Source organism: Otolemur garnettii, unplaced genomic scaffold (assembly GCF_000181295.1).
Source record: "Otolemur garnettii isolate 467f Iridium unplaced genomic scaffold, OtoGar3 scaffold00032, whole genome shotgun sequence".
Lineage (NCBI taxonomy): Eukaryota > Metazoa > Chordata > Mammalia > Primates > Galagidae > Otolemur > Otolemur garnettii.
In genome coordinates this window covers 13201295-13216670 of record NW_003852427.1, presented here as the reverse complement: position 1 = coordinate 13216670, position 15376 = coordinate 13201295, and the positions used below count along the sequence as shown (strand labels likewise).

The window sequence follows — 15376 nt, the reverse complement described above, 5'->3', positions numbered from 1 at the left end:
AGACATAACAAGGAAAAGCAATCCATTTACAGATGTCACCACAGCCACTGTATTTGGGGTCATGATTTGTTGTGCCATGTTTGACAGATTATTTTTTCTATCCTTGAGATTTATCTTGTTTTCATTGAGATATACTACAAGTGTTCTGTTACCCTTTGCCAGGTGAATGAATTGTGATATTTGGTCAAAGTTTCTTTCACGGGCAAAAGATTACAGTGTCCAGAGGGCTGGCATGGCCTTGAGTTGGCAGGATGGTGGTAATTTTTGCATGATGCTTAGCCACAAACATGTTAGAATGTTAGTTTCACAGCATGGGTTTACAGGGAGTTTAATTTGATGTTTCAAAAATCTTCTTTTTCTCTTCAACAGGTTAATTATGTATGGCTTTGTGAAGGCCATGATGTATGCTGGCCAGCTGAAAAATGGGGACTTTCATTTCACAGACTGTTTATTTTTTGGTTCACTGATGTCCGCTACAGATCCAGGTAATTGTTCAAATAATATGTTTCCTTCTTTTAAAGACTCAGACATTTAAATTGAGTGTCTTTCTTAAAACCATCACCTAAGTCTATGTAATAATACTTCCTTATTCCTCTTGGCTTGCAGTTGACACATCTAGTAGTAATTACAAAAAAGAAAGAAAGGCACAGGTGGATATTCTGTTAATAATAGCTCTGAAGAAACGGGTCACAAAGCAATCTCAGTAGTGATGGAGGCTCTTTCAAGTCATTTTAGTTTATTTCTCTAGAACATGTAGCCATTTTGAGCTACACAGGGTATCCCAAAAGTTGCTCCTAAAGTCACCATACAAAAGGAAAATGGGAGATTGTAGCTAAATATACCTTTATTTACAGAATATTCATTACAAAATTTGGCCAAATAGTTACAAAATGTTCTCTGTATGCTGGCCCCCTCTTTGTGACATATACTATTTGGACATATTCTACCTTCTGAAAATGATCTAATGAATTAAATGGCCGAAAATATTTTCTAAAGTTGTTCATTATGGCACTGTTCAACCCTATCGAAAGCCAGAAGAATAGCCAAAAGGATTTCCATATGTCCCTCAGCAGTTAGCAAACATGGCGAATCTTTTTCTCTACTATCTGCTCCGCACACACGCTTCCTCTCGTCATGACCGGATTATGGTAAAGCAACCCCCAGACATCATCTCATTTGATTCGTAAATATTCAGAGAAATGACCATTGCCATTATAAACATAAAAATATTAACAATCCTTCTTTAATAATATGAAAGATTTATTCACTGTTTAAATATTCCCAATCGTCTTATTGTAATTATTGTTGTCATTATTAGTTGGTAGTACCCACAAATCAGGATCCAAACAAGGGCCGCACATTACAATGGATATGACTGCTGAGTCCTGTTTAATCTCTAAGTTCTTCCTCTATTTAAAATTTTTCTTATTACTTATTTGTTAGAAGAAAGTAATTTGTCTTGTGATTAAATTGAACGCGGTTCCTTAAAATGTTCCTGGATGCTCCTCCAGTGGTTAGAGAGAGAGGCTTACTCAGAATGAGGTTCAGCTTTTTCGGCCTGATTACTTTAAAGGTGGCACTACGGGCCTGGCATTCATTAGGAGGCAAACTGATTGTTGACCCAGCTGTCAGCCCGATCCACCCTTTTATACTAAATTGCTACTTCAGCAAAGACCACCTGGACACACCTGTAGCTAAACAAGATGATTTTATTATACATCACAGTGAGTGAGACGACTCGCCCTAGAGAACCGTGAGACATCTCAGTGGGTGTTAGCAGGGACTTATCAGAGGAGTTTGGTTCACGTCTGGTGATTTTAGGGAGGTTTTAAGGAATTGTGGCTTTGCTCTGGATTAGACACCATCAGGTAGTGGGAATAATTTCAAAACTGGGCATCTTAGTTAAGTCTTATTTAGAAGGAAAAAGGATTCGGTTGAGCCTAAAGCTATGCTTGATAAAGTACAGGGTATTTTATACTTGATAAAATCAGGGTACAGGGATGTTTGGTCAATTTTGCGATTTGCACAATGTTCATTCTTTGTGTTTTTGTCTTGACCCATCCTCGTGGTCACAGAATAAACTGGTCATTCTGTGACATTGTTTATGTTTGACAGGACTAGGGCCCAGCTGACAGTATCAGTCCAGCTCTTCAGTGTCAGGGGCCACTTTCCTCTTCCTCAGCACAGCCCTCAGACCAGCAGCACTGGTATGTGCTGACTTTATAGATGCTCAACCCCGGACCAAGTGAATCGGGGACTAGAATTTAAGTGATTTATATGCACGTTAACGTCTGAGACACTTTACATTTTAAGAGGTTCTTATTTTATGGCTTTGGTACCTGTTGATAGTTACTGCTTAATCCCGTATTTATTGGGGCTTCCGAACTGGTGGCGTGATAACTCACCCTTAGCTTTTCCATTTATTACCTTCTACTCCCCTCAAAGAAATAGGTCTTGTGTTCAATTATTGTAACACCTGATGGTTTAATTTCAACGCGCATAAAAAGCAGGGGAAATGATCTATTCTTTCTCTGTATTTGCTGATTTTCAAACTAATGTGTAACATTCTCCACGTTACCAATGAGATGGGCTTTTTAAAAAGTATGGTTATGAATACGATGGATTTTTACATAGTTGGTATAACTCAGTCTACTGCTGTCATGATTTTGGATGATCCAAATACTCTACTTGTGGCAAGTGGAAGCCTCTTCAGGTTTCTCCCGTGTACTTCTGATATGATGCCAATGGTTTTTGATAGTTTTCTTGCTTTGGGGTAGGACTGGATGTTCCAACTTTATATTATTGAATTCCCGCATCCTGACTTGGAATCAGCCACTTCTTCAAAAAGCCTTTGTTCTAAGAGTGAAATTCATTTAGGCAACAAAACGTGGGCACTGAGCGTTTATACTGCTGGGTTAGTCATTGTTCCTAAACCTTATTTTTTTAAGGACACATATTTTCATAGTCATAATCTTCCATTAAAATATTGTGTGGTAGCAATTGTACTTAACAGCTTGGAATGTTTATTTGCATTTTTATTTTTCTCCCGCCCACTTTTCTTCTTCCGACACATCAATATCATTTCTTACTTGCTTAAAATACACATATTTTCAAAATTATAATGTACCTATTATTACTAAATATATGATAACAAAACTGTTTAGGATTCCATAGTGGTCATTGTTAAACTCTGGATATCTCCTACTAGTGATATACCATTAAAAATTACTGTTTTAAAACCATTTGAAATGATTCCTGTGCGGGGTGACCGCAAGTCAATATACAACAATATTCATTTCTTTTATTTTGCTTTTCATTTTTGTTTTAAAATTAGATTAAACATCTATAGGAGTCCAGAATCAAAACCATGAAATGAAATCAGGGAAACGTAGCTTCCATTTCTGTCCTCCACACCCTAACTTCCCAATCATTTTAGTCATGTCTTAGCTTACCTAAAATTTTTTAATTTAAGCAATAATATAAAACACGCACATACTCTCCTGTACACTGCTATACATGTGGCTTTTTACCTTATGTTCATTTGATCTACCATATTTGGGGAATTACTACGTAGCAGCAGATAAAGACCTTTCTTCTTCTTTATCAGCTGCAGAATACTTCACGGTTTATTCATCCTTTCCTCTATGGATGGCTATTTGGTTTCAATCTTCTCTTTTGCAATTATGAATGGCACTGCAATTAACAACTTTTTTACATTTTGCCAGTGTTTCTTTGGGAAAGATTTCCAGAGACTGATAAAGGTGCATGCATTTGTAATATTCTTAGATGCCAAACTCCTCTCCCTAAAGTTTATGCCATTTTGCGTTCATACCAGCAGTGGATGGCAGCCCTTGTGAAGACTTTTTCTTCATAGTCTTACCAATGCCGTAGGCTATCGAAATTTAGAGGTATTACCCTTATGGTAGGGGAGAATTTATATGTCCCCGTGGTTTGACTTGGTACTTCTCTTGTTATAAATAAGGTTGAACGTTTGTTTGTATCTTTTTGAAAACCAACTGCTTATTAGGTGCCTTTTCCAGTAGAATTGTTGGTCTTTTACATTTCAAATTTTAGAAGCCCTTAATATACATCTTAGAGATAATTCTTCGTGGTATAAGTCCAAATATTTTCCTTCATCTGCCATCTTTTATTTTGCTTATGGTTGTGGGGAGGGAGGATTAGTATATAATGGAAGGGGATGAAATGAAAGTGGGTCTCAGATGTAGAACTCAGGGCATAGACGAGAGGATCAGAGTACCAAGAACCTGCTCCATCCCCAGGGTCGGGGATAACCTGGTTACTATGTCATTGCTAAAAGATTTTACCTGAGGTTCACACAGCCCTAGGGAAAGGCAGAAATCTCTTGGCAGCCTCTAGAAGCACGGACTCCAGATGAAGGATTTTTATCCCATCGGTGGTTTCTAGCTGGTTAAGTTTGCTCTCCTCCGCCATCCTTGGGCATTCCACCTGTCAGGGTCAAGCCTCATTTCAGGTCACCTCTGCACAACTCCGCAAATCGAAAAGCACAGCATCCATTATTTCCTTGTCCCAGTGTTGAAGGCTGAGTTTGTTGTATTCTATTGAGTGACTCAGCTGGCTCTAAACGCAATTGAGTTGTGTTCCAGCTTTGTTCCTTCTGCGGCTGGTGATATCCCTGAGGTTATGTTTACACTGCACAGGAAAACTGATTGAAACAGGAACAAATCCAACTCTGTAAGGTGGTTATTTATCTGCATTGTGTCAAACAACGGACCTGATTTGATTTATTAAAATATAAAAGTGGCTCACAACCATAAAGAGAATACCGGGACCCAAGTCCACTCTTCAAGTCCGGGGCAGGCCAGCTGTGCCACTTTGGGCAACCACTTAGCCGCTCCAGATTTTGTCGATTCTTGGAATCTATCATCTCTTTCATTGCTTTCAACTCCTTTATTTTTTCCAGATGAAGAAACTGACTCTTCATCTGTAGGATGAAAAGTTTCAGAGGGCTAATATCCTTCCAGCTTTAACATTCAACGATTCTCATGTCTGTGAGATTGGTTTTTATTTTAAAGGAAACTTTTGTCTTAAAAAAAGTAAATGTCAACCCAAAGCCTGCCCCCCAGCTTGTCTGGGATTCTAACTCCAACTCAGCAAGTGCTGGAGAAGATCCATCCCTACAGCAGAAGCCGGCACACGAACAGAAGCACTTACATCCCCTCCTTTTCCTGGGAGCTAACTGGCATATTAAAACACGCTGAACCCACTCTCTGCTAAATTGCTGCAATTTAAGATCTTCAATAACCTTAAAACACCTAGTCAGTCTTACCCCACAATTATTCACTTATTGCCTAAACTATTGTGACTCACTAATTTGTGAGAGAGAACTGCTCTCCAGGTTTGATATTTCTTGGCCTTTTAAAAATTAATTCTTTCCCATTTAGCCTTAGCCACATTTTAGCTAGGTGTTAGTATCTATTCATATTTATCTTTTATAAAGACACAGTTAAACTTCAATCTAATTCTTTCCGCATGTTTTAGACTCTTCCTCAGCCAGTTTTCCATTGGCTCCAGTGAGGATGATTTGACTATCATTTGATTAATTGTATTTCCTCCTTTCTTGACTGGTGAAGATCTTGCTGATGAGGTGAAGGTCAGTGGCAGCACTTAACAATGAGTGGGTAGCTAAGGGCATAGATGCCAAAGAGACAATGCGATGTGTGGTGAGTGGCCGCGTGAGAGGTGCATAGAGTGCATAGAGTGCATAGAGTGCTCAAGCCATGAGCTAGCTCTAGCTCACGTACTAGGGAAGAGAGGGAGTGGGAGGCTGGGGAGGAGAGAGGAGCAAAACCAAATGCAACAGAGCAAAAGCCCCTGAAACTAGCAATAGATCATTTATTTAACAAACCTCCTTTTGCAAATGGCCAAAACTTGGAAAGGGGCTCTCTGACCTCCAACTGTCCTCCTGAGTCTTCAGAAGAGCCTCAGTACACCTGGGGTCGCAGCTCAGTAAATTTAGACTGTATCAGGTAGTAGTTTTGATTAGTAAGTCTGAAGTCTGCCTTTATGTGGGGTAGATGAGATAAGCAGGGAGGTCTCAGGGGAGTAATGATCCATAGGGGTTCCAGCATCCCTGTATGCCTGGAACAGACTAGTGCTGTGGCTGCCTCCTTCCCTTCTTCAGGTCTTTACTAAAATGCCACCTCAGTAAGACCCTTGCTTGCCCATCATATCAAAAATTGCACCATCACCCCCTACAGATCACCCCCAAATCCCAGTGTTCCCCATCCCTTTCCTGTTTTACTTTCCTCCCTATCACTAATCACTATCCATCTACTATTTATTTCTTTGTCTCCTATGTGCGAGGGCATGTTGCTCTATTATTCTGGATATTTCCCTGTCTTTTCAGTCTTATAATTCTTGTAAGAATTTTAGAATTTAGAACTTTAATTCTTTTAAATTAATAAATAAGTTTGAGGAAGAAACTGCTAGAGCAAAGTGTGGAAGGTCAAAGGTGATCTCTTCTCAAATTCGAAGCAGGGAATATCCCAGATCACCTTCAGAGATAAGGTGTCTCATGTCCCTGAAGGGAACAGTGACTCAGGGGAAAGTGGGACTCCCAGCACATAGTTGAGTGACCATATTTCTGTCCCCTGAAAAAGATATATCCGCTGAAATAAAAGTATATGCCTTTCTTCTTATCCAGCCATGTAGTAAGTATTTCTTTCTCCCTGTTTACCTGGTGGTCAGGGGCTGAACACTTTCCAGAGCCTGCCAAGCTATGGTTTGTAGACTGGCAGAAGTTACAGCAATATGTTTTTCTAGGTTGAAAGATATTCAAACTAGTAGCTTCCTTTAGGAAAAGGAAGAACTCAGCACATTACATTAAATAATCACCCAGAAGATGCCAAAAACTCATCCTGGTATTTACAGAACTGACACTTCCTGCAGGGTCTCCAGGAAAACACTCATTCCAGCGCACGTGCTCTGCGCATTTCCTCACTTCATCAACGTGCCGCTTCCCATTGAGATGAAAATGTCTTCATTTTATACGATGCAGCTGCATTGAGACCGAAATACAGCTGCACTCCTTTGAACTCCAGAAGTATTAATCCAGCATTCACAACTAGAAGATAATTCTTACTTTATAGAGTTGGTCAGTTTTCTCCCAAGAGGACCAATCCAAGTCTCGTCATTTAGGTTAACGTCAGATAGCGCAAACTCTCGCGTGATTCCGTCCAATATGGTGGTTATAAGATACACGTGGCTGTTGAACACTTGAAATGTGACTTCTCCAAACTGATATGTGCTGCAAGTCTAAACACACCGAGATTTCAAAGACTTAATATAAACAATATCTCATTAATAATTGTATGCAATGTTAAGTGCATGTTGAAATGTCAATATTCACTTACTATTGAATAAAACTATACCATTAAAATTAATTTTACCTGTTTTCTTTTTACTTTTGTCTACTGGAAATTTTTAAATTATATATATGACTTGCATTATATATTTTTTGGACACTACTGCTATAAAGCAATAGAGAAATTAAACTATTAGAAGCCAAAAACATGATCCTTAATAGAAATACTACAATAAGCGAAAGAATTATGTACGGATACAATGCGCTGCATAGATTATGCCATATGGTGAAATACAGGCAATTTATTTTTATGAGAATGAACAAATAACGTCTGAAATTTTCTTTCTGAAGCCTCTTTTTCTAGTGTCACTGTTCCGCTCCAATGCATAATAACCCGTAAACTAATTTATACCCAGGCTTCAGAAGCAAAGAGAAGGCAGAGTAAATATCTATATAATTTACATATTATATATATGCCATTTAAACCATAAATACTCTGGCCTCTGACTTGGGAAAAACAGGTTAAATAAATTCCTGCCCAAATGTCTCAACGGTGTTCCTTCCTTAGAGCATAAATAACAAGTCCTTAAACTCTGACAATCTCAGAGGTTGGCTTTTTTTTTTTTTTAATGCCCATTAGTGTTTTGTTTTATATAACTTGTCACCATTCCAAAAGACTTGACATTTATATTATGTTACCCTGCTTTCAAAACTATGTTGATGCATTTAATGTCCTTAAATTGCATAGACTCCATATCAGAAATACATATTTATTAGGACTAAATAAAGACTACCTGGGTAGCCATTTGGAAAATACAGCCCATAACCCTTTTCATCAAGTTTAAGACATTTAGTTGATGGAAATTGTTAGTTCAGTTCTCCAAGTAAACAAGGCAAAATACGCATAGTGCTTAATGGGATCCATTCAGCACTAACTAGATCTAAGAAAGCAAGTGCAGATGTTTTAAAACACAAAGGCCCATCGAGTTTTGCATAGCACTTAGTAAATATTTATTGAATAATAGATAAGGCATTAAAGAATAAAGTACATGGGATGAGACAGGCATGTTAAAATCTCATTCTATCTGATCCACCCGAGACTCAGTTTCTCTGCCTAGGAAATGGGGATAGCAGATTTATGTTAGGGATGATTTATAAGGGTTAAATGAGGTAATACAAGCAGGCATTATTTTTTATCTTGTATTGTTATGATTTTTATGCTACACTAAGATGGGGCTGCTATTTGGCCATCAGCATAATACAATGACATGTACACATTTTGCTTCCACAAATCTGCATACTTGGTCTGTAAAATGTTCCCCTGACCAACATTCATTTGTAAATTTTTTGGTTAAGTCGGGAATGTAATAGAAGTAATGTGATAATTTTTCTTTGAATAAGACACAACTACACTTTTACACCTATTTTCCTAGGCAAAAGGTAATACTTTTTAAAAGTAAATCTCCGACATTGTCATTTTACCCCCATGTATTTTGGTACAGATCTTTAAAATTATGGAAATTGTTCTTACGTAATCACTAAATCATTATCGAGCCTGCAAATTCTTTTATAATCTATTGGTATCATCTTACACTCACTCCATGTTTTAATTTTCTTGATTTTTGCTCTTTGTTTTTAATCAGAACCCAAGCGTGTTTCCCAAGTGACATTAAGTTGTCACGTCTCTGCATTTTCCCTTAATTCAGTGTAGTGCTCCCTCCTCCCTTCTCTTTTTATGCTATTATTGAGGAAATTGGGTCAGAGATGTCCACACACTCTAGACTGATCTGTTTTCTCTGGTACCATTTAATTGTTCCTGTATCCTCATATTTCTTGGAGAGTTAGCTTTAAAGAGTCTTGATTAGATTCAAGTTCACCTGATTTTGCAAAAGTGCATAGGTGATACTGTGTATATCCTGTGGCATCATACTGGAAGTCACTCAGTGACATTTAGTCACACTGAAAGTGTGGGCGTCAACTTTTACTGATGCTAAGTGTCATCAGTGGGGTCAGTTGGTGAAAGCCTGATCCCTGCTTTTGAAATTCCCCATGAAACTTTCATGGAATTGTTTCCTTCACCGATGCTTATAGTTTGAGCTTATTAGCTGCCTTAGGATTGACAAAGAGGTGATTCTTTTCCAATCTATGATTTCTTCCAAATTATTAGCTAGAATGATATTGCAGCAAAGAAGTATCCTATTTTAAACCACTCCTTATATCATCTAAATGGAATATACAGATACCATCTGGATCCTTGGTCAAATAAGGCAGCCACAAATAAATTTCCCTTTTAAGCACAACCACAATGCCACCATCACACTTAAAATACTATGGAAATTTTTGTGGTAGGCAAAATAATGGCCCTCTAAAGATGTTCTTGCCCTAAATTCTAGAACCTGTGGATATGTTGCCAAGCATGGAAAAAGGAGCTTTGAAAATGTGAGTAAGTTAAGGACTTTGAAACTACAGATTCCCCTCTCTAGATTATCTGGAAGGGCCCCCTCTAATCACATGTGTTCCTGAAGTTGGAGAACCTTTCCTGGCTGCAATTAGAGGGCATATGACTATGAGAGAAAAGCAAGGAGAGATACAATGTTACTGACCTGGAACATGAAAGCACTGGGCTAGAACAAGGCAAGGAATGTGGGTGGACTCTGGAATCTGGAAATGGCAAGAAACTCATTACCCAGAGGCTCCAGAAAGGACTGCTGCTCTGCAGACAATTTGGTTTTATCCCAGTGAGATTTGTATTAGACCTCTGATTTGCAGAACTGTTATGAGTCTGTGTTGTGTTCAGACACTAATTTTGTGATAATCTGTTACACCAGCAATAGAAAACTAATATGATTCTGAAATGTTTTCAAATATATCACTAGGTTAAAGTTTCCCAAATTGTCTCATAAAAATTTGTATAGCTTTCTTGGACCAACGATCCAGACAGTATGTGTACATTGCTTTTAGATGATAAAAAGAATGACTTAAAATAATAGAATTATAGGATATTTTGTGGAAAGAGACTTCAGGAATCATGTAACACTCATATTGTACAAAAGAGCAAAGGCGTAGAGGTGAGTGACTTGGCTCTAAACAGTCATTCAAAACTTAATATTACAATCATCCTAAACAATTCATGAAGGTCAGCAGTGGATTCTGGGAAAGTAGTGACCTTAAACTTGGCTTTCTTGCCCTGTATTACTCCAATTTATTGGACTGTGCTAAGGCAAAGGGCTCTTGGTTCCTACATGCAACTGAGTGCTGGTGAAGCCTGGAGCTTTCAGCAGATAGAAATAACTGATATGGAGCTTTCTATACTGTAAGCAGCATGAGTACCTAGATTCCAGCTTCAAAGAAGTCTTGAGATAGAGACTGTAAAACAATGAATGCTGAGAATAGTTTGGGATTATAGAAATACGTGAACCTTGGGAGAGGAAGGGGGTAGGCGGTTGACATTGGCCCCGCAAGAGTGAACGTGATCTCCTGGCTTCCTGGGTAAAGGGTGGCCTCTCCTGGCTACCTGCTCCTACAGTTACAGCACTGCTATCATAGAGAGTGGGCCAACCAGCAGCCTCAAGCACTCATAAACCAACAAAGAAAAATAAAAACACGTCAAGACTGTCTAGCAGCCTGACAGGAGGAGATTGGTCAGAAAAAACAGCGTGCACAGGGCCTAAAGTCCTGCCCTACTCAGAGGATAATTGAACAGCCACGACTTTCCAAGTAAACAATTAAGTAGATAAAAAAGAGGGTAGGGCAGGTAAGACCTGAATTAGTGAACGATTAAATAGAAGGGATCCTCCAAAAGCACAAAATAAAATATAAAAATATGCAAATCGTGAAGGAGACAATGCAAACTTGGTGTGTAAGTCCAAGCAACACCACCTGTGAATGATCATAGTTCCAAGAAGAGGAAAAAGGAAAAGGTAAAGAATCAGGAATAAGTAAGCAAATAAAGTACAATTTCTCTGGGCTAAAACAAAACAAAAAAAAACTTAAATCCAGCTGAACTCATCCAGTTTCATGCAGGACTGATGAGAAAAATCCTAGTATGTATTCAGGCAAAATTCCTCAACTACAGGGAAGCAGAGAAAATTTTGCCAGGAGAAAACCAGAGAGAACCATCACCTGTAAAGAAAAGGAAACAGATTGGCGGCAACTTCTCATTGGCAACATTTGATGTTAGAAGAGAGGGAGTGGGGTATTATCTTCAGACTACAGAGAGATGGGACTGGAGCTCAGGCGTCCTATACCCAGCCAAGATATCACTCATCTGCCTGTATAATAGAAAGCCCTTTGAAATAGGCAAGAATATAATATCTGAGTAACAAATGCTAGAAAGTAATCTAAGTGAAACTTGGAGTCCGTTATTATAAATATAGTCTGTATCTTTTTAACAAGAGTCTTCTGAATGGTTAAAAACCACAACCCTCCTGTATGGACTTTACAAAAACACATTAAGAAGTGATTAAAAAGAAAACAACTTGCACATAAATTGATAGGCCAAGAGATATCAGGCCAATGCAAACACAAAGAAAACTGAGTGACAGTAATATCAAACAAGGTATAATTTAAGATTAGAAGCGCTGAATAAGAATTGGAGTACGCGAGGCATGATAAATGGCATAATTTGTATGAAAAATAATTTGTTGAGAGAAACTTTTCATTTTTAAAAGTTCTAAAAATATAAGAAGTCTTTGGTAAAAGTTCAATTATAGCAGGTGCCTTCAATACAATTCTTTTAGTATTAGGTAAATCTAGTAGAGAAATAAAAATTAAAGAATTAAATACAATGAATCAACTTGATGTAAGCATTAGTAATAAAACTTTACCTCCTTAATCAATGGAAAGCTGCTTTTGGTATTCCCAAGGAAATTTTCAAACACTGGTCAAATATTTAGCCACAAAGAAATATCAACAGGGCGGCACCTGTGGCTCAAAGGAGTAGGATGCTGGCCCCATATATCGGATGTGACGGGTTAAACCCAGCCAAAGACTGGCCACAGACTGGAAATAAAAGAAAGAAAGAAAGAAAGAAATGTCAACAGATTTGAAGAAGAGTAGAGATTTTACTGGCAAACTCTCACCATAATCTACAGAAAGAAGAAAGGAAGGGAAGAAGGGAGGGAGGGAAGGAGGGAGGGAGGAAAAGAGGGAAGAAGGAAGCTTTTTTTTTTTTAATTTTCTTTGGTTTCCATTTTCTGTGTTCATAAAATTAAAAAGGCTTAAAATGTAATAATAATAACAATGTTTAAGATAAGGTGTAGAAACAAAAAACTGGTAAAGAATGAACGAAGATAAATACATTCAGAAAAGAAATCAGATGATTGCTGCAATGAAATATTGACCAATAATACAATAATCCAAAAAAAGTAACATTCACATTGTCAGATAAGAGTATGTCTATTATAGAATGCATCAACTCTGAGGTTCAGTATGGAGTCATCGGTTAACTTCTTCTTATTATTTTTTCCAAAGTCTCGTAAAATAGAAAACTAATATTTATAAATAAAAATAGAAGATAATTTCAAAAACAGATCATGCAAAATCTTATAGACAATAGAAAAAGAAGACATACTTCAAAATCATTCTACTTCATCTGGATATACCTGACATTAAAATTGGAAAAAATATATTATTATAAAGGGAAATTACAAACATATTGAAAATTAAGAATAAATTAAGAGGAAAAATGTTTAATATCTAGAATGCAAAGTAAAAGAAATTCTGGCCCATTACCTAAGATACAAGAAAAGCCAAAGGAAAATTAGAGGAAGATTTGTGTTATTAAATATCTTCATTATTAAAGAAGAAAAAGTCTGAAGGGATTTGGGGGTTGCCATGAGAAACCAGAAGAACAATAACAAAATAAACCAAAAGATGTCAAGAACAGGTAATTCACAAAAACAAATGTCAAGAATAATAAAATGAAAAATAAATAACAACAGCACAAAACAGACAAAAAGATTTCGCAATTGATTCCTTAAAGAAGATCAGAAGAATAGGTGAAATCCTTATGGGCTTTACTGAGGAAAAAAGGAAGGAAGCAAAAATGATAAAAGATTGGCTAATGGGAAGGAAACATATCTATAGATAATGCCATAATTAATACTTTACGCAACTCAGTAGCAAAAAAAAAAAAAAAAAAAAAATTAAAACCCCAAAGGAAATTATAAAAATTTCCCCAAGAAAAAATGGAAAATGTGAACAGTCTAAATACCACAAAAGAGGTTGGAAGGAAGACTAAAGATCTACTATGAAAAAGGCACCATGATCAGATGGTTTCTCAGCTTAATTATATCTAATTTTAAAGACAGTGAATTCTGATGAAAGTCAAACTATTGCAAACCACATAGAAACATGAAAAATATTTCAATGTATTTTGCAATGACACGTTAAAATCAAAGTCCGTAAAAAGAACAGCAAAAAAAGAAACAGGGAAAAAAAGTAAAACAATCCCACTTGTAACATAAATAAAAAATTTTAAATAAACACTTGCCAAAAACTCAACAATCTTAGTTGCATACATTCAGTGATTTTGTTTACTCATGTCTTACCAATGCCTAGAATGTAACCTGTCTCAGAGGAGATTACAGTAAATGTTTGTCAAACCAATAAGTTATTGAAAGAATAATAATGCTAACTAAGCAGAATATTCCATGAAAGTAAATGGTCCAAGCTCATGAAATATATTAATATAATCCATTATGTCAGTAACTTAAAGGAGACTAAAACGTATGATTGATTCAGTGAGGAAAAGGTAGTTGATTTAATGCAGCAGCATTACCAAGAAAAATTCTAAGTAAAAAAGGAATAAAATGAAATGATTTAAATATAACTCAAATATTATTCTAAATGGCAATGTGAAATTGGATAATCGAAGAAGGTTTTATTTATAGGCATCTTTTTGTAATGCCAGTTATGGAAGAACCGCCAAGAAAACTGCTGGAATCTGGAGCTTAGTAGTAGGCAGACAGGTACCACTTTTAGGTCTGAAGGAACAAGAGGAGAGAGTGGTCACTCGTACCCAGGGGCAGAAAGCTTGGGGACCATCTCACCTTGTGAAAGCAATAACCTTCTGTTCAGGGATATATTAGCTCAAGACATCATTTTGGGGAGAAATAGTTAGGAAATAAATATTCAAGTTTTCCTCTCCACTTTAATCACAGGCTACTGATAACATTGCTGTGGTCTGTGTCCCAAAGCAGAGAATACGTGGAGGGACCAATAGAAGATAGTGACATAGAAATTCTAGAAAATTCAATAAGAAAAAAATGCATAAAAGTGAAAATTTAGAAATAAAGCTACTATTTTTGACCCTATTTTTTAAAAAACCTATTAGAATTAAAAGAAAAATTTTGTGAGATAAATGTACATCATTTAATATCTTTAAAAATTAGCAACAGCTATCTAGAACTACAACTCAATATCTTCATACTTTGCAAATATTTAGATTTTAAGTGAAAGTATAAAATGTTAAGGGATATAAAATAGTAAACAAGATGAGTGAATAAAGACTCAGACGTTCTGGGATAGGCAGATTTAATTATGGATGTACTTTCTCTTTTTCTTTTCCTTGTTCCTTGAGTTTTTTCAGTAGAGTACTTTTAAGTAACAAAAACTTTAGCAGGCTATATGGCCCCGGATGTGTATTTTTTTTTTATCATTGTTTAACTATTTTGTGCAAAAATAGCTATCTACCAACTATTTATTTATAGGAGTCAGACTTTAAGATTCTTTAAAGAAGGGTCATCTTTTTCAGGTACGTAACATGAAAAATATCTTTTTCTGGATAAATTCAGATTTATAACATATTTTACCATGGGACTGTACAATAGTGGATACTCTGTGTGATTACATCCCACGTGCATATGAAAGGTTTGCCTCTGATGTGGCCATTTTCTATTTAACAGGAGCATTTACATTACATCAACATTTTAGAATATGCTGGTCAGGGCGCACCTGTGGCTGACGGGAGTAGGGCGTTGGCCCCATATGCTGGAGGTAGCAGGTTCAAACCCAGCCCCAGCCAAAAAC

The 15376-nt window shown here is 36.9% G+C and overlaps 1 protein-coding gene across 1 annotated transcript in view; it reads left to right on the top strand.

Annotated features, from left to right (window-relative positions):
- The window catches only part of SLC9A9 (solute carrier family 9 member A9), a 574234-nt gene that overhangs the window by 144359 nt on the left and 414499 nt on the right, over nucleotides 1–15376 (top strand). The window contains exon 7 of the mRNA XM_023512997.1: nucleotides 370–485. Coding sequence (XP_023368765.1) covers nucleotides 370–485 — 116 coding nt within the window. The remainder of the gene's footprint in view (nucleotides 1–369; nucleotides 486–15376) is intronic.